This window comes from Apiospora kogelbergensis (assembly GCF_038363985.1).
Source record: "Apiospora kogelbergensis strain CBS 113332 chromosome Unknown utg000009l_segment0_segment0, whole genome shotgun sequence".
In the NCBI taxonomy this organism is placed as follows: Eukaryota; Fungi; Ascomycota; class Sordariomycetes; order Amphisphaeriales; family Apiosporaceae; genus Apiospora; species Apiospora kogelbergensis.
This window is the reverse complement of record NW_027117426.1, coordinates 2,623,696-2,640,488: the sequence shown is the minus strand read 5'-3', so window position 1 is coordinate 2,640,488 and position 16,793 is coordinate 2,623,696. Positions and strand designations below refer to the sequence as shown.

At 52.8% G+C, this 16,793-nt stretch overlaps 7 protein-coding genes across 7 annotated transcripts; 3 read left to right on the top strand and 4 right to left on the bottom strand.

Annotated features, from left to right (window-relative positions):
* Positions 1-1,341: 1,341 nt before the first annotated feature.
* On the bottom strand, positions 1,342-2,291 carry PG998_013922 (uncharacterized protein; the record flags this gene model as incomplete). The annotated part of the gene is made up of 2 exons (XM_066880738.1): positions 1,342-1,868; positions 1,958-2,291. 2 exons carry the CDS (start codon positions 2,289-2,291, stop codon positions 1,342-1,344), a joined length of 861 nt encoding a protein of 286 aa, XP_066724877.1.
* Positions 2,292-4,049: 1,758 nt separating this feature from the next.
* Positions 4,050-4,909, bottom strand: PG998_013921 (transcription factor TFIIIC- tau55-related protein; the record flags this gene model as incomplete). The annotated part of the gene is made up of 2 exons (XM_066880737.1): positions 4,050-4,706; positions 4,766-4,909. The coding sequence occupies 2 exons, from the start codon at positions 4,907-4,909 to the stop codon at positions 4,050-4,052; spliced, it is 801 nt and encodes a 266-aa protein (XP_066724876.1).
* Positions 4,910-5,474: 565 nt separating this feature from the next.
* Positions 5,475-7,107, top strand: PG998_013920 (imidazole glycerol phosphate synthase hisHF; the record flags this gene model as incomplete). The annotated part of the gene is given in 2 exon segments (XM_066880736.1): positions 5,475-6,971; positions 6,985-7,107. The coding sequence occupies 2 exon segments, from the start codon at positions 5,475-5,477 to the stop codon at positions 7,105-7,107; spliced, it is 1,620 nt and encodes a 539-aa protein (XP_066724875.1).
* A 685-nt stretch (positions 7,108-7,792) lies between these two features.
* On the bottom strand, positions 7,793-8,675 carry PG998_013919 (ornithine decarboxylase antizyme; the record flags this gene model as incomplete). The annotated part of the gene is made up of 3 exons (XM_066880735.1): positions 7,793-7,997; positions 8,067-8,570; positions 8,626-8,675. The coding sequence occupies 3 exons, from the start codon at positions 8,673-8,675 to the stop codon at positions 7,793-7,795; spliced, it is 759 nt and encodes a 252-aa protein (XP_066724874.1).
* A 1,914-nt stretch (positions 8,676-10,589) lies between these two features.
* PG998_013918 (yippee zinc-binding/DNA-binding /Mis18- centromere assembly-domain-containing protein) lies at positions 10,590-11,462 on the top strand (the record flags this gene model as incomplete). Its single annotated transcript, XM_066880734.1, has 4 exons — positions 10,590-10,682; positions 10,749-10,796; positions 10,857-10,968; positions 11,107-11,462. The coding sequence occupies 4 exons, from the start codon at positions 10,590-10,592 to the stop codon at positions 11,460-11,462; spliced, it is 609 nt and encodes a 202-aa protein (XP_066724873.1).
* Positions 11,463-11,922: 460 nt separating this feature from the next.
* On the bottom strand, positions 11,923-12,626 carry PG998_013917 (uncharacterized protein; the record flags this gene model as incomplete). The annotated part of the gene is made up of 4 exons (XM_066880733.1): positions 11,923-11,964; positions 12,028-12,221; positions 12,296-12,338; positions 12,450-12,626. Coding segments are annotated over 4 exons (456 nt in total), but the record flags the coding sequence as incomplete, so codon positions are not given.
* Positions 12,627-14,033: 1,407 nt separating this feature from the next.
* Positions 14,034-16,400, top strand: PG998_013916 (N.t1.c1 N-terminal domain- CCR4-Not complex component-domain-containing protein; the record flags this gene model as incomplete). The annotated part of the gene is made up of 4 exons (XM_066880732.1): positions 14,034-14,288; positions 14,348-15,404; positions 15,459-15,969; positions 16,340-16,400. The coding sequence occupies 4 exons, from the start codon at positions 14,034-14,036 to the stop codon at positions 16,398-16,400; spliced, it is 1,884 nt and encodes a 627-aa protein (XP_066724871.1).
* Between the last annotated feature and the right edge of the window lie 393 nt (positions 16,401-16,793).

Sequence of the window (16,793 nt, the reverse complement as noted above, 5' to 3'; positions counted from 1 at the left end):
CAGATATCCTCCCTGCACTGAAGGGTCCTACGGAGAAATAAGTTGCCTTGCCTCATATTCGACGGCAGTGCTCGTTTTGTTGCTGCATCTAAGGTACAACCTCTCGATTGGGAAATCATTCTCATATGCCGTCGCCTCGTCTATCTGATCGACGGCATGCGTGCTTTGCACCCAAAAATTACATACACCTGCCCACACACGCCCATGGGCCGCGGGAAATGCCTATGTAAGATTACAGGAATGAGTGGATAGGTGCAGCCGCCCCAACAGAGCAACACGTTCGCACCAGAGTTAGGTACCGGCTCAATTTACCTATTTTTGCTGTGGCAACACCTTCTAGGAACAAGTTGCTAACAGTGTGATACTTGGGCTCCGATTGCTTCCCGTCATGAAACAAGACTGGTAATTCAGATGAGGGAACCATCTGTTGCCAGTGTGATCAATAGATACACCTTCGCCTCACCTCAATAAAGCTGACGACAAGTTTGCAGAACCTCCAACCTCTGACCAAAGGAGTCCCACGGAATCAAGGCCTAGGAACCCCGGTGAGGGGAAACCACAACCACTAGGTATCGTACTGGTCGAGTACGATGGATCACTCAAACTTGACCGACGAGAACCCCGATTTTCCTTTGCTTGCTGTTTCACCGATATAATGAGCATAAACACAAACATCAAGCCGTCGAAGTTGTGGAAACTTGGGGTTCATGTGCTACTCAACGTCAACGTAACAATAAAAAAGGCAATCGGTGTTTTTTTCCATGTCTATCTTATTGGAATACGTCGTGGAACATGATTACTAATCTTCGAAGAAAACAAGACTGGGCAAGAAATGCATGGCGTCCCTTGCCAGAGAGACGCCAACCAATCAGCCATTGCTGCCAGTCAGAAAAGGGGGTTCATAACATAGACGTCAAATTGAGCGCCAGCGCCGTTTGGTATAAAACAAGGCCTTACGATATCGCCGCTCTCTGCTATGATCTCGCGAAGAAGAACCACGTCCATGCTCGCTTCACTCCAAGTGACCCTCCAATACAACTCTTCGTATCACCACCTCTTACTACCCCTATCCCCATAACACAGTTGCTGATCCACTCTTGTAAATCATTTACGCCAAACAGGTAGTCGTAGTGAGGAGGCAAGACGTGGTGGTGTCACTTGGACTGTTAGCCCAGCTTGGCCAGCAACATCCGCAGGCAGTATGCTTACCGCACAGGCGGAGACAGACAGCCCTCCATGTAGAGCCTCCTCAAACAAGCCCCTTTCTGGGGCTCTCTCAGTCATATGCACCCGTAGGTCAATAATGTCCCATGGTCCAGGAAGCGATCATGATGTACCGTCTCAGAGAAAGGCCATAGCCACAGCAACACCAGCCACCAAGCTGATAGGGGCTCGAGATCCCGACGCGGCCGCCGTCACAGCAGGGGGAGGTGTTGTTAGGGTAGTAGATGCCACGGCCGGTGACGAAGAAGTCATGTAGGTGCTGCCACCTCCGCTAGCACCGGCGCCTCCACTTGCGCTGGTAGCCCCAGCAGTGACCGACACGGTTACTGATACACCACCACCACCACCACCTCCTCCTCCGGCTCCGCCGCCGCCACCAGTTGATCCAGCAGTCACGGACACCGAGACCGAGACAGCAGGAGTCGACGGCGCCTTCGTCGTATATGTCGCCGCGGGGGTCGGGACTATTGTCATATAGCTTCCGCCACCGCCGCCGCCACCTCCTCTGCCACCACTTGCTACCGCACTTGCCGAGGCCGAGGCACTGTATCCCCCGCCGGCACTGCCCATACCACTCGCGCCTGAGGCTGAGACGCTGGCAGCCCCTGGGGCCGAACTCTTACAAGTCTTGACGCAATCGCATACTGCTCTCGTCACGTTAATTGTCAGTCGACGTTCTCTGTTCTTATGCAGGAGAAAGGCCTGGGAGGAGGAAGTTAAGAATACGACTGACCTGCTTGGCCACCGTCGATGACGGCTTGGTACTTCGCCGAGGGACATCCATCCTTTACACAGCCCTCAATAGCTGCCATCATGGACGCCTTCTGTCCACACTGGCAGCCGAAGTCGGTACCAGAGCACCCTATATCCGGGGCTCCTTTCATGAAACACTTTTGGGCACACTTTGGGACTTCTTTGATGGCCACCATTAGACACTTGTTTGCACCCTCGCTACCATAACCGTAACCATAGCTATAGCCATCGGGGTTATCGTTGGCTAAAGCACACCCCAAAACAACAGCAGCAGCACACCACCATATGGCCGCCAGGTGCCGACGAGAGTTCATGATCGCTGGCTGGCGAGCTAGTATGAGCAATAAGCGAGTGTTAGATTTGTCGTTGCGGCAAATGTTATGCCGTCTGTGGAGATGGTGCTGCTGCTGGGAGGCTAGAAGACGTTTGGGCTCATCTTGCGGCAATCATATTATATTAGATCTCGCCGAAGGGAGAAGAAGAAGACGAATATGTGGCAACGATATATACCAAGGCTCTATGACATTGCGAAGGCGCCTCCCCTCCATTGACAAATGAAAACAAAGTGGTACGTCAGTGAACGGAGAATTTGGCACGCCTGGCCACCAACTTGGGACGGACGAACGCGCAAGCTAGCCAGCCACGAGACTCGGTCAGAATCCAAGGACCTGCCTGGAGCCGCAAAGCCAATCACAGTTGCCAGGATTTGGCCGGGTTAGGAAAACAACAACAAAGGAAAGGGTTAGGCAACTATCGTATCGTACACGGACGTCACCATCTCTGCCGTCCCCCAGGACCTCGAGGAGGGCATGAATCGATAGCAAAATACAAATGCCTACAATGATGCCCGGAGAGGTTATACTATCCCTCTGATCGGAATCAACAGTTTGTTGACTACTTTGTCAACTGTAGTGAAAAGAATCAACCCACTAGTTTGAACCGATCATACGTGTAAGTAAACAACGGAAAGAAGACTGATCTAGATCCCGAATTGGAAGGTTTGTTCGATAATCAGTTGGTACTTATTAGTGGGCTGAAATACAGAGGCCTTGCTAATACTAAGTAGCCGTAGTGGTATGAAATGTCGGCAATGCGGAAGCAAGATCACAGTTCATCCAGCAGGGACTCGACCCTCGAGTCATTCGTTGTTGGAAGGTTTGTTCGTCCGCACTTTGATGGCCACCTCTGGCTGGTCCATTTGACTCCCCCTAACGAGAGCTTGAGGGCATGAGACGAATCGCCATAGGAACAAGCTCTGGACACGATCACGCCCCTTGGATACCGCAGATCGACCCTGCTACTCTGGGCACGCGCGGCAGCACGATACGATGCGTTTCCTGGTATTCGCGGATACGAGTTTTCCCCGCCCATTCCTGTCTAACGAGAGACACTTTAGCTGCTCCGCCTGATGGCGAGTCTCGATTTTCCAACAGCTTCGTTGAGTTGTTGAGCCGTGTGTTGGCAATTTAAAGCGGCTTGTTTGGATGAATTGACCCTTACGATCTCTATTCCGAGATAGATGACGAAAGCTTGGGATCCTGTGTCTTCCGTAAAATAATTTCCCTTTGTTGTTCGGCTAGAAGTAAACTGTACATAGTCGTGCTTATAAGTACTTGGAGGTGTATGTAGAACTGATTTTGTTGTGCTTACCATCCAGTGCATCCTTGTAGAGGTTTGCGGACTCCATGATGCGTGTGAAAAATAAGCGGCACATCTGCTTCTGTGGGTTTGCAGGTTTGCCTAGTTCTCATCCATGTCCATATCTTCATCGTCTTCGTCTTGGTCGCTGCCTTCATCCAAGGTATTTTCACTGTCCATCTGACCCTCATCGTCTTGATTTATGCTCATCGCAGAGGCACCACGAAACTCACGCCGAGGAACTGGAGTTGCTCGAGACTCGTGTTCATCCGAGCTTACGGTTCTAGAGTTAGAAACAGCTCGCCCTCCGGCGCTCGTGTCTTCTTGAGGCTGAGTGCCTTGCAGTAGCAAACCTCCATCCGCACGCTGTTCCCGAGGCTTTCTTTTGGTGGACTTCCTTCGGCACTTATTGTCTTGCGTCTTAGCTACAACGGTTACCTCATCCGTCTCCCCCATCTTTTCTTGAGCTTGATGAAATTAGCTAAGAAGTTGCCCTGCTCGACCCTCTCCCGAGAAGCGCCCGGCTCGGGCCTCGGGACCAGGAGCTCCTGGTTGTTCTCGCTGTCACTGATCTCGTAGTCGTCTTCGTCAAACATTATCTTACGTTGCCGGCGCATGGTCTTCTCGTTGGTCGGCTGCAGCACTTTCTCCGAGGTCATGATTCTAGCCGACGAGACGGCAAGGAGGTCGACATCGCCCTCTAGCTGCCGAACAGCCGGCAGCGGTGCTGCGTCATTGTGCTGAGTGAGGAGCAGCTCGGTCCCCACGTTCTCCGACCATTGACCCTCGTATGTCCGACCCCGGTAGGATATTACAGGGTTGGCAGAGTGCAGCTCGAGAATTTGCACTTCCTCGGTGGCGTCAGGATCGTCGCCTTGGTCGGCAAACTCCCCATCGCCAGCCTCGGCGGCATTCTCCTCGTCGTCATCCGCGGCAGGGTCCTGGCTGAACTTGGCACGATCCTCGCTGAATCGAATTGCCAGCATGTCATCGTGAGACTTTTCCTTCAGGCCACCGCGACCGTTCATAACAGTCTTTTGTTGTTTGCTGATGAAATCAGTCTTGGAAAGATCTAGGGTCACATAGTATGTCTAGTCGATGTGAGCAAATCCATACGGCAAGCAGGCGGTGGTCATGTTGGGAAACTCACCTCGGTTTCTGTAGTAGAATACTCATATTCCCATTCCGAGTCGTCGTCTTCCTTGTCAAGCGGTACTGCACCAGGGATGTTAGTGAGGTTGGGATCTTGCCTAGCGGCGTTTGAGAAAGCCCCTGGCGGGTGAAGGTTATCCATCTGGGCGTCTGGCAGTCGAGTAGGTTGAGGGCTTGAAGGGGGGTTGCATTGAGAGATGTTCGGCTACTAAACGTGCTGGCTGGCTTGTAAGGTGTGTGTGTGTGTGTGTGTGTGTGTGTTTGTGTGTATGTGAATGAAGATGCTTGCTCTTGCTGCTGGTTCTGGGTGGACACGGGTTTCCATCACATGGCGGGGCATTTATTTTACCAAGTCGATTCAGTCAGCGCTTTGCTACCCCTCCATCCTCCATCCACCATCCACCATCCACCATCCACCGTCCACCATCCATTCCATCAGCTGAAGGGCTGCCGTGCTAATGTTTTCTACTCCGATACCACCACCCACCCGGTCCGCCCGTTGACTCATATCCGAACCTAGGTCCATCTCGAGCCGCCTCGTAACCTATAAAATCCTTTGCCTACGTATTTCTCCAAGCAAATACAATATTATCTCCCCCAAACTGCGCCGCAGCCCTACTCGTCCGTTGCCGCCCCTCTTGTATACGAATTCGCCCCCGTGTTTGCCTATTTCGTGTAGGAAAAAGTAACTACACCTACCGGCCGCTATGCCGACAGTCTACTTGCTCGACTACGTAGCGGGCAACGTTCGCTCCCTCGCCAACGCCATCGAAAAGTGTGGCTACACTGTCTCTTGGGTCCGCTCCCCCGAAGAGGTCGCCAATGCCGACAAGCTGATCCTCCCGGGCGTCGGCCACTTCGGCCACTGCCTGTCGCAGCTCGCATCGGCTGGCTACCTGCCCGCCGTTAAGGCCCACATCGCAGCCGGCAAGCCATTCATGGCCATCTGCGTCGGCATACAAGCATTATTCGAAGGCTCGGTGGAGGATCCAGGCGTCCCAGGCTTGGGACTCATAAAGGGAAACTTGGATCGGTTCGACGACAAGGACAAGAGTGTACCGCACATCGGCTGGAACTGTGCCGACTCGCGCTCGAAAAGCTTACACGACTTACAGCCGGGAAGCAAGTACTACTATGTGCATAGCTACAAGTACCCCTATAAGGCCGGCGAACTCGAGGCCCAAGGGTGGACAGTGGCCACAGGAACATATGGAACAGAGACCTTCGTGGGCGCAGTAGCCAAGGACAACATCTTGGCCACGCAATTCCATCCCGAGAAGAGCGGCGTCGCAGGTCTGAGGGTCCTCAAGTCCTTCCTCACCGGCGAAGGCGTGAAGTCGCTGGGCCAGCAGCTCTCCGGGCCTGCGCCGACCGGCGGACTGACCCGTCGCGTGATAGCATGTCTCGATGTGCGGACGAACGACCAGGGTGACCTGGTCGTGACCAAGGGCGACCAATACGATGTGCGCGAAAAGGGTGACGACCGTGGCGTGCGGAATCTTGGCAAGCCCGTCGAGATGGCCAAGAAATACTACGAGCAAGGCGCCGACGAAGTAACGTTCTTGAACATTACTTCCTTCCGCGACTGCCCGATTGCAGATCTTCCCATGCTCGAAATCCTGCGGCGCACGGCAGAAACCGTCTTTGTCCCCCTAACGATTGGCGGGGGCATCCGTGACACTGTGGATACTGACGGTACCAAAGTCTCAGCCCTGGAGATCGCTACCATGTACTTCAAGAGCGGCGCCGACAAAGTAAGCATTGGAAGTGACGCCGTACTGGCAGCCGAGGAGTATTACAGTCTCGGCAGGAAGTTGTTCGGCAACACGGCCATCGAGCAGATCAGCCGGGCCTACGGCAACCAGGCGGTCGTCGTCTCCATCGACCCCAAGCGCGTCTTCGTGCCCAAGCAAGACGCTACGCGACACGCGACCATCCGCACCGCCTTCCCCGGCCCCAAGGGCGAGGAGTACTGCTGGTACGCCTGCACCATCAAGGGCGGCCGCGAGACCCGCGACATGGACGTCGTCGAGCTCGTCCAGGCCGTCGAGGCGATGGGCGCTGGCGAGGTCCTTCTCAACTGCATCGATCGCGACGGCACCAACAGCGGTTTCGACCTCGAGCTCATTAACCAGGTCAAGAGCTCCATCCGCATTCCCGTCATCGCCTCGAGCGGCGCCGGCAACCCGGCCCACTTTGAGGAGGTCTTCCAAAAAGACCCCCACGGACGCCGCGCTGGGCGCGGGTATGTTCCACCGAGGCGAGTACACGGTGCAACAAGTCAAGGATTTCCTGGCCGAAAAGGGGCTCGAGGTCAGGCAGTTCGAGGGTGAGTTATAGGGGTCTGAGGAAAGGTGAATGAATGGGTGGCAACTACGGCATGGAAAAAGAAGGTTGAAGTTCATTGGGCATTATGGAGAGGAACGTATAAACGATGGCATAAGATATCAATTCCTACTTATGGGTTACGAAGTCTAGGACGAATAGAGGTTTCTGGGTAGACGAATGTACCACCACATCCAACAGTAACACACGCAAGTAAACGTGTCTTCATGTCACATAGCACATATTATAAAAGCTACTGATTGATATCCGAGGAACACAAATCGCTGTATTGAAAGCTTTTACCCTCTCGTGAAAACTATGTATGAAACCGATGGCCAAATTCACCTGTTACAAAACGACCCGAAACACAATCCCCAAAGAACCAAATGGACAAAGACAAGTACAAGTATAGACTGGGTTTGGCAACCAACAATCTGACTAACACGAGTTACGTACTTAAGATGTTGGTTTCCCGAAAGAAACGCCAAAATGCATGGGTGTCGCCAATGCAGAGTTAATTAAGCCTCAGAAGAAGAACGCGAGAAAACCATTAAAACACGATACGCGAAAGGCTAGCAGATGTCCCGAAACCCCAAACAGACGATGCAATCGAAAATGACGGTATCGAGCGATGGACAAGGAAAATGCCGTTGGCAAAGCTGCAACTCTTAGCGAGTTGACAGATGCTGGGCTGGGTTTCTTAGACTTCCATGCCCATGAACAACCACTTGCTGCTGGTGGTGTCCAAGTCTTTGGACCAGTGGTCCAGTGTTGTGAGTTCGAAGCCAACCCACTGAAGACTTCTCATCAGTGCTTTGGCGTCGTCCTCCGGTATCGATCGTTCCATGCAAATGACGACACGGGAACAATCCAATGGGTCGGCGAGCTCGATCAGGCCGATTAGGCTAGGTAATGCAAGTTAGCACACGAACTGAGGTTAGGTAGGTGGGTTGGAAAAGGGGGAGAAAACATACGCTTGCTTCAAGTCGCGGCCGATCAGTCCCGAGTCAAAGAAGGCAAAGAGTGATTTCTCTTCTCCGTCGTCGGCAAGGAATGCGCGGAAGCTAGCACCTCCAACGTAGTCCCAGAACTCCATCCATCCACAGAGTCCTGCGGCGCCATGTTTCATCATCATGTGGCTGCCGACGCTGGAGGAATAGGAAGACGGTGGGGTGAAGTAATCGTCAGGTGGTGTAGGTGGTGTTTGAACACCCGTCAGGACGGAGCCATTACCGGCCATGTTCCCCTCAACCTGGAACACGGTTTTCATGGTCTCGCAAAAGAATCTCTCACATTCTTCCCTGATCTGGAGTGTTGCCCCCCTCGGCGGCTGGTGGTGTGGCGGCGTGTCGAACTGGTGTGCTTCTTGGCTTTGGGCTTCAGAGCGAGCTCGTTGTTCGAGGTGATGGCCGCGAGGGGGGACTTGTCGGAGGGGATGGTAGGCCTGAGATAGGAACCTCAGGAATACCACTCGGCCCCTGCAGCCACGGTAGTGCAGTAGTGCATGCCCTTCAGCGACGCCGAAGGGTCGACGAGGTAGCAACTGGCGAGGACATTGGCCTGGCGCGCGACGGCCTCGCCATAGCTACTACTTAAATTATTACTACTGTTATTTTTCATTGGCGCCATTGCTCTCGATTGACTCCAGGGCTGTTCTTGGGGAAAGGGTTTCGGGTGAAGTGGTGCGAGGCGAGTCCGTAGACAGTCGGCGGCAGTGGCTGGCTGGGTGTTCGGAGTTGGTCTTGTCTGACTCGTGTGCAGAAAGCGATGTTGCTGCGTCAATTGGCTTTGCGGATATGCAACCGCGAAGGCGAAGAGGGTTGTGTTTGTGTGCGAAAAATGGGTTCGACGTGGTGGTGTTCGGGAAGTCGGTGTTGTGGTGACAGCGGTCAAAAGGAAAAGCGAAAGTAAGAAACGGGGGAGGGAGGAGGAGGAGAAATAGCAGTGCAGATTGCAGGGGAGTGGATCTGATTGGGCGGCCAGTGCACCAATCCCAAGCTAAGTTCTGGAAACGGCCTTTTGACTCCAGCACTTACCAAGCCTGTAGTAGTGGCAACACCGTCTTGCATGCATTCACTCATTCATCCGTCCATTCAATCAGTTCCTTTCACTCCTACAGTCAGTCATACTACACCACAGATTACGAGAGAATCAAGCAATCCCAAGTGTTCGGGACAGAAACACCGGGGTCTATTACTACACAGTGGTTCGATGTTGAGTCACCAAGTGCCAAGTGTCGGAGAACAGATGTTGGCTGGGCTATCAATGACTATCATGGCCGGTAAGAGCTCGGCGCTGGGGTCTAGCAGGAACGCAATATTGGAGCACACCGGTCGCCGGTACCCTTCCCATCATTCGAGTCATCTGTTTCGGCTTACACCGCACTCTTCGACGTCAAAATCATCGACTCCCAAGGTTCCATTGACTATTTGGTTTGGCTCCATAGCGTCCCGACTTGGGTTCCGAGACGGCCGGTTGCTGGTCCAGCAGTGACCAAGCGCTTGGCGTCTGGTAGAGTCCCTTGTCCTACTCAACGGTTCCATCCCCGTAGCCATCGGGACTTTGCTTGGTGTGCTGCACGAGGCATGAAGGCATCATGCATCTAGCACTCTACATACTGCTCCAGAGCCTCCTAGTCTCCTGCATGCCACCCGCTCCCTCGCGTCCTGCCACCCACTTTGTTCCACATCTGCTTTTTTGGGGGTGTGTGGTTGGTCTCGTCCGAAGTAGGGGGCACTTGGGCGCACTTGGGTATGTGTGTATGTACTGACTGCTTGGGGAAGAAACACAGACGGCATGCCCCGCATTCACAGGCGGAGGAGGGTCTCCACTCCCCATTCTCGCCATTCTTGCCATTAAGCGGAAATGGGCATCGATAAGGCATGACCTAAACAAGGGTCACGGGAGACGGGTGACCGGGGCATTCTGGCTGCTGCCGGCATGGCAGAAGGCATGCGGCATGGCCATAATTGTTAATAAAGTTGACTTTTGGGTTGCAACGATAAGCGGAGAGAAGCAGGAGGGGGAGTTCCAGACCTGACCTGATGACAAGCCACGGGCACCATATTCTTGCTAACTTGCTACTAAGAGCGCGTTTATCTGTGAATCTCGTGAGCGTGTTATCCATACTGGGCTCGCTCCCCCTCTACTGATAAGTTGAGGCTTGCCTTCCCTTCTTCTTTTCCTTCTTCTTCTTCTTCCTCCTCTTCTTCTTCACTCCCCTGCTATGCAAGTCAAGAAACATAGAGACGGTGCTATGGTTTCACCCGACTTGGTTCTTGACTCCTCTCTCTGTGACGTGGGGAACGCTCATAGCACTCCTCTAGGCCGGGTACCAACTACCTACCTCACTGACCTCACATTGTTACGGCCATAGCACAACCCTTCGACTTCTGTGTTACTGAGTAAGGTCCAGCAGCACCATAACCGGCAATAAAAACCTACCCACAGGCCTGACTGTCCGTCAACCAACCTGAAACACAACGTGCTAACTCAATATGGCCGACGGCACTCCCATTCCCGCCGGTCCGCCGCCGCGATACGCGTCGTATCTACTCCCGAGCTTTAGTCTCCCGTTCAAGCGACGACAAGTCTCGCCGGTGAACCCCCTGCTTCTCCACCCCTCCTGCTGAGAACGCCGTGCCACCTCTTTCCAGTTCGCCCACAGAGTCTACACTCTCGAGCTCGGTCGGAAGCTCCTCGGTGTCTTCATACGCACCTTCGCGGCCCTCCTTCGCCTCTTCCTCTGACGACTACGTCCCAAGCGTAGAGGTGCAAGCGCAGTCGCTGCCTGGGAACTCGAGGCTCCTGAAAGTTTACCCGGACACGATCAGGTGCTCGACGTGCTCGACGGACCTGGCCTTCGCCTCGCAGATCGTGAGTAAGGGCTTCACCGGTCGGTATGGCAGAGCCTACCTCGTCTCGCCACCTGGTGGCGAAGGCAGGGGGAACCAGGCGCGGGGAAACTCATAAATATTAAGATTGGAAAAACCGAATCGCGCATGCTGGTAACAGGCTCGCATGACGTGGCTGACATAACCTGCAACATATGCCACGCCAAGTTGGGATGGAAGTACGTCGATGCCAAGGAGGATGCCCAGAAATACAAAGTCGGAAAATACATACTGGAAACCAACCGGACGGTTGACTTTAAACACTGGGATGATGACACCACCAGCTTGGGAGTCCCGGAATTTCCGGCGACTGCGACGACTCAGAAACCCAAGAAGACGATGGATGCTGAGCCGATCGTCTTCGACTCAGAGGACGAGGATGAATGCGACGATATCTTCTCGGGCACGTGGGACCCGGCAGTCGTTGCCAAGAGAAGAGCCCACAAAGCTCCACGGCCCTCTCGCCGAGGGCTGTGATGAATTTACTGGTACCTATTGATCATACATGTATTAGTCTTGTTATTGGGTCTGACTTAATTAAGTCACATATTGGCGTTGGTTAGGAAGCATTTTGTGGTTACTCATGCACCCGAATATCGTCACGACCAGAAGCCATAGGGGATTTACTACTGGAGTTTTTGGGTTTTGAGATATGGATTGTCTCTGGAGTTATTTGGTGTTCGGTAAGGCAAATGCTGCTGCTTGGTCTAGATTGGTTACCAACATTGTCGATACCCTTCTTCTATGAGCATTATATAATGTTTGGGCATAACGCAGGATCTAATCTCTATATACGCATCTCTTCCCTCAAAAGCCAACGTGGCCATTGGTGTGTATTATGGGAATTAATGCGCGTAGGGTACCTCAGATCTACCGAGCATGAAGGACTTTTCTCGCACGCCACCATTTGAATTTCCAACAGAACTTGGTGGTTAAATTATGCGGGCGTATTCTTACCAGCATTCAACTCGAGAGTGACCTGCAATAAATGGTAAGCGACTACTGCATCGTTGAAAAGGACTGGGATTAGAAGTCCTCTTACCGGTCCGTCGTTCACCAGAGCCACTTCCATCATGGCTTGGAAGACGCCGTTCTTCACCTTCTCTGGATTATAGCTTTGCTGCACCTTGGAGAAGAAGTAATCATATAACAATTTAGCTTCATCGCCTCCCATGGCGCCATGAAAATCAGGCTTGTTCCCCTTTTTCGTCTGGGCCAGAAGCGTGAATTGTGATACTATAAGGGAGTCAATGAATGAGCAAACGACGACAACATGCATTTCGGGGCCCATGAAAGCGACTGGAACCTACCACATAACACTTCGCCTTCAATATCTTGTACGCTCTTTTTCCACTATAAGTGAGCCGTAACGGAGTTAACGGAGAACCTGGGCTGAGCCTCAGCCAAAGGGGGTTGGGGGAGCAGCACGATCAAGAAAGGGGGTGTAAAGGGTCTATGTCGTACTCTGCCACCGGCTTCGTCATCCCACAGTTTCATCTTCAGCACCTTGGCTGCTAATGAGTCCGCCTCCTTCTTCGTATCGCCCGGCGCGACGGCAGCGAATACCAAGACGCCCTTGCCGATAGAGGAGACTACCTCTTTATCCACCGTCACGGACGCGGACAGCACGCGCTGCAGGATGGCTGCATCGAAGAGACAAACACGAAGTCAGGACATCAACGGCTCTCCATATTGTGTGTCTTGTTTGCTTTCTTATACACATACCTTTCATCTTCGCCTTGGGCTGGTGTTATGTCCCTTTTAAGAGTATGAGAGAGGAAACAGCAGCAGCAGCTGAGTGCGTGTGCGCGTGCGGCGTGCGGGATTGCGCTTGAAGATAGCTAACCGTAAAGCTGGCAAGGTTCGATGTCCAGGCAGGCAAAGAGGAACGTGGGGGAGGGGGCGGGATTGGCTGGTCACTAGGTCACGGAGAGATGCAGATGTGCAATTGCAAAAGTCCACGTTCTTTTCTGGGGAAACGGGTGAGGCTGGTGGCAGGCTGGCAAACGCAGTTAGCTGTAAGGCACACATCACATAGAGTATTGAAGTTGAAGTGCCTTTAAGACCAACAAGCCCAGCCGTGCAAACGAGAGGAGAAAAGCTGCTTCCAGGGCCCCCCGCCCACTGTAGTTGCACGCAGCACGCAGCACGCAGCACGTATTAGTTGTACTCCGACAAGAGAGCTGCGCTACTGATTGGATTGACGTTCATTGTTCCAGCAGAAATCAACCCAGCTGCTAACATTACTCGCTGCTAGCAGGAATAAGTGGCCCGGCCTTTCTAATTCCACCTCACCTCACGTAACCTCTGACACAAGGCCAAATGCCTACAGCATCCACGTTGTACGTATCGACGCTCTAAAATTGCAATTGCGAGCACGCTTCAGCAGCCAAGCTGATCACGCCGTCGCATGGTGATTTCGTATTGATCTATCAGCTTTTGTTATTAGACTGATTGCTTGATCGGTCGCCGCCCATCTGACTTCCGGTCGGAGAGCTCTGTTACAAGATCTTTTTCCGCACACACGCCCCAGCCTCACTTCGACCGTCACTTGCGCCTGCCTTGCCGAAGGAACAAACGGCTTGCCAACTTCCCGTTCGCAACGTTTCGTGTTTTTCTCTCTCGGTTCAACCCATTCCGAGCGACAAAACGTCAAAGTCGCATCGCAGCTTTTGCACGCTGTTCAGTCTCCCACCGACCCCTCCAGCGGCAACTGGTTTTGCTTGTCTTGCCCGGCTATCTCGTTGCGATTGGATCGCCTTTCCAACTCGAAACCCGAGCAGCATCACATCAGGCACCTGGCTGGCCAACTCATCCCCGTATTGCCACCTCAGCCGAACAACCACCCGTCTCGGCAATAATCACAGGGCGCCCACTCTGTGTGAAAGCATCGAACCCTTTCGATCGAACGACACATCCCGAGCTCATCGACGATCGATTGATTCGCAACTAAACATCTAATCCCGGGGCACAGCCCGATTCCAGAATCATTACTTCCACCATTTCTATCCCGTCCTATCATCCTCCGCCACAGGAGCTTTTGTCACAATGGCGGCACGAAAGTTGCAACAAGAAGTTGACAAATGCTTCAAGAAGGTGGCCGAGGGCGTAGCTGAATTCGAGGCGATTTATGAGAAGATAGAGCAATCGAATAATCCCGCCCAGAAGGAGAAGCTAGAGGACAACTTGAAGCGTGAGATCAAGAAGCTCCAGCGCTTGCGAGACCAGATAAAGACTTGGGCGGCAAGCAATGACATCAAGGACAAGGCTCCGCTGTTGGAGCACCGCAAGCTGATAGAAACGGTTGGTGCCTAATACTACCTGAACGTGCAGTTGAACATGGCTAAAATATCATCGTCCAGCAAATGGAGAGGTTCAAGGCCGTGGAGAAGGCCATGAAGACTAAAGCGTACTCCAAAGAGGGTTTATCGGCTCAAGCAAAACTCGACCCCAAAGAGCAGGCCAAGGTCGAATCGAGCGAATTCTTGGCCGGCATGGTGGACGAGCTGGAACAACAGATCGAGGCCTTGGAAGCCGAGAGCGAGTCGATACAAGCCACCATGAAGAAGGGCAAGGCCAACACAGCGAAGGCGGACCGGATAGCAGCAATTGAGCATATCATCGAGCGACACAAGTGGCATCAATCCAAAATGGAGCTAATCCGGCGCTCTCTGGAGAACGGTGGTGTCGAATCGGAGCAGGTCACAGATCTGGAAGAAAGCATTCGCTATTACGTATCCGATGGCATGAACGATGACTTTGCCGAGGATGAGGAGCTCTACGACGAGTTGGAGCTGCAAGAAGACGAGGAGGTCTTTGGACTAAACCCCGACGACCGTGTCTCTTCCCAGGATGCCCAGTCAATACAAGACGATATTCCGGAGCCTGAGCCGCGGCCAAGTAGCTTGCCAGGAAAACCATCGCGGGCAGTTGATGCAGTTGCGGCGGCTGGTCGACGACCGTCCGCACAACTCAAGTCCCCGCTGCCCACTCTGGCAACGCTGCACAACCCCTTGGCGACAGTTCCTAATGGTAGCAGCACGAACACAAGTATAAAGCCGGCTCCTTTGCCGATACGGCCTGTTGGGGAGGGTTTGAAATATGCTTCGGCTGCAGCGGCTGCAGCGGAAAAGAACAACCTTGGTATTGCTCCTTTACCCCCGCCTCCGGGCTCACTGCCGGTGTTGCCTTCGACGGGCGTCTCGCCTTTACCCGGTGTACGGACAAGTGCTACAAGTTCACCAAGCATCGCATCCATACAGCCCGCCCCTTCAGAGTCGAGGCCTTCTGCGCCATCCAGCATCACCGACTCCAGGATATCCGAGCCCATACCGGCTGTTGCAGCTGTGGCTAAGAAAGAGAAGGCGGCCTCCAGGGCCGCAGGCAAGTCCCCGGCACAGCCTGTTTCTCTGTCCAAAGGTAGGTGACCCCGTCACGCACACTGCTACAAGAAATTACTAATTATTTGGATAGCCCCGCAAACGAATGGCGCATCCAACGGCGTCAAGGCCATCGACCAGGAGGACGAGGAAGAGTCCATCTATCATCTGCCTGCGTCTCTTTCAGATCTACTTGACTCGTTCAACGTAACTAGAAAACGCGAGCTGCCGGTGTCTTCGCAAGCGCACCTTAGGATGATGCACGCGTCACAAACAAGTACCCCGGATCTTGTGGATGCCGATGCCCCCCGGAAGTATCGACCTGAGAATCGTCATTCTTCGCTGTCTCAATATCCCCAGGAACCCCTGGCCATCTTTGATGACCCGCGACTTTATTCTCGGATTGACCCCGATACGCTATTCTATGTCTTCTACTACAAGCAGGGAACGTATCAACAGTACCTCGCCGCCAAGGCGCTGAAGGACCAGAGCTGGAGGTTCCACAAACAATACCAGACATGGTTTCAACGACATGAAGAGCCCAAGTCGATTACGGAGGAGTTTGAGCAAGGCACTTACCGCTTCTTCGACTACGAGTCCACATGGTTAGTAAAACTCTTCTCGCAAGCCCTTAATTTTGCTGCGTTTGATGAGGCACAGTGCTAGTGCACTAGAGAGAGAAAGAGAGAGAGAGAGCGAAAGAGAAAGTGAGCTTTGGTGTACCGAATTCTGTGTATCATCGGGTTCTTTGTACACAGTTTCTTGTTTCCGACTGTGGTTTTCTATCTCCTCTCGTATTGTTATACCCCAGTGTTCAGTTAGGAAGGAGTTTGTACCCTATGTATTGTTCTCATAATGTTCTCCCTACCCCTTTCACTGAACTTTATCGGTGACAATTAACTCCAGTTGGCATGAGGGGCCGATCAATTTATGATACCTGAAAGGTACTGAGCAGATTGCTAACAATACTTACAGGATGAATCGTCGCAAGGCCGACTTTAAGTTCGCCTATAGGTATCTCGAGGACGAGGTCTAACCGGAGTTAGATTTGAAATAGTTGTACCGCAATAATTCAATCTAACGTTTCACAAGGTTAAGCTTTGTGGACGGTATCAGCTCGGTCAGTTATTCGCGCACAACGAATTTCAGCTACCAGTGTTGCAGTGTGCATACAGAATTTTTCTTTTCAATTTCGAAGGTGGTTTGCAATTCACAACGGAGGAGTCTGACCAGGGGCTGGTCTGCCAAATGGATTGGTCGGCGTAGGGTCTGGTCATCAACGTTCTACTACTAGCATACGTGTGTCACGACACAATTTGACAGTGAACTCCCAGGGTTCACCCCCTCTGCAAATGGTCTTCATCCCAGCAAACTTGGTAAAGTGACTTGATGCCTAGGCTGCACAATCATCATTATTCGTTATGTACGC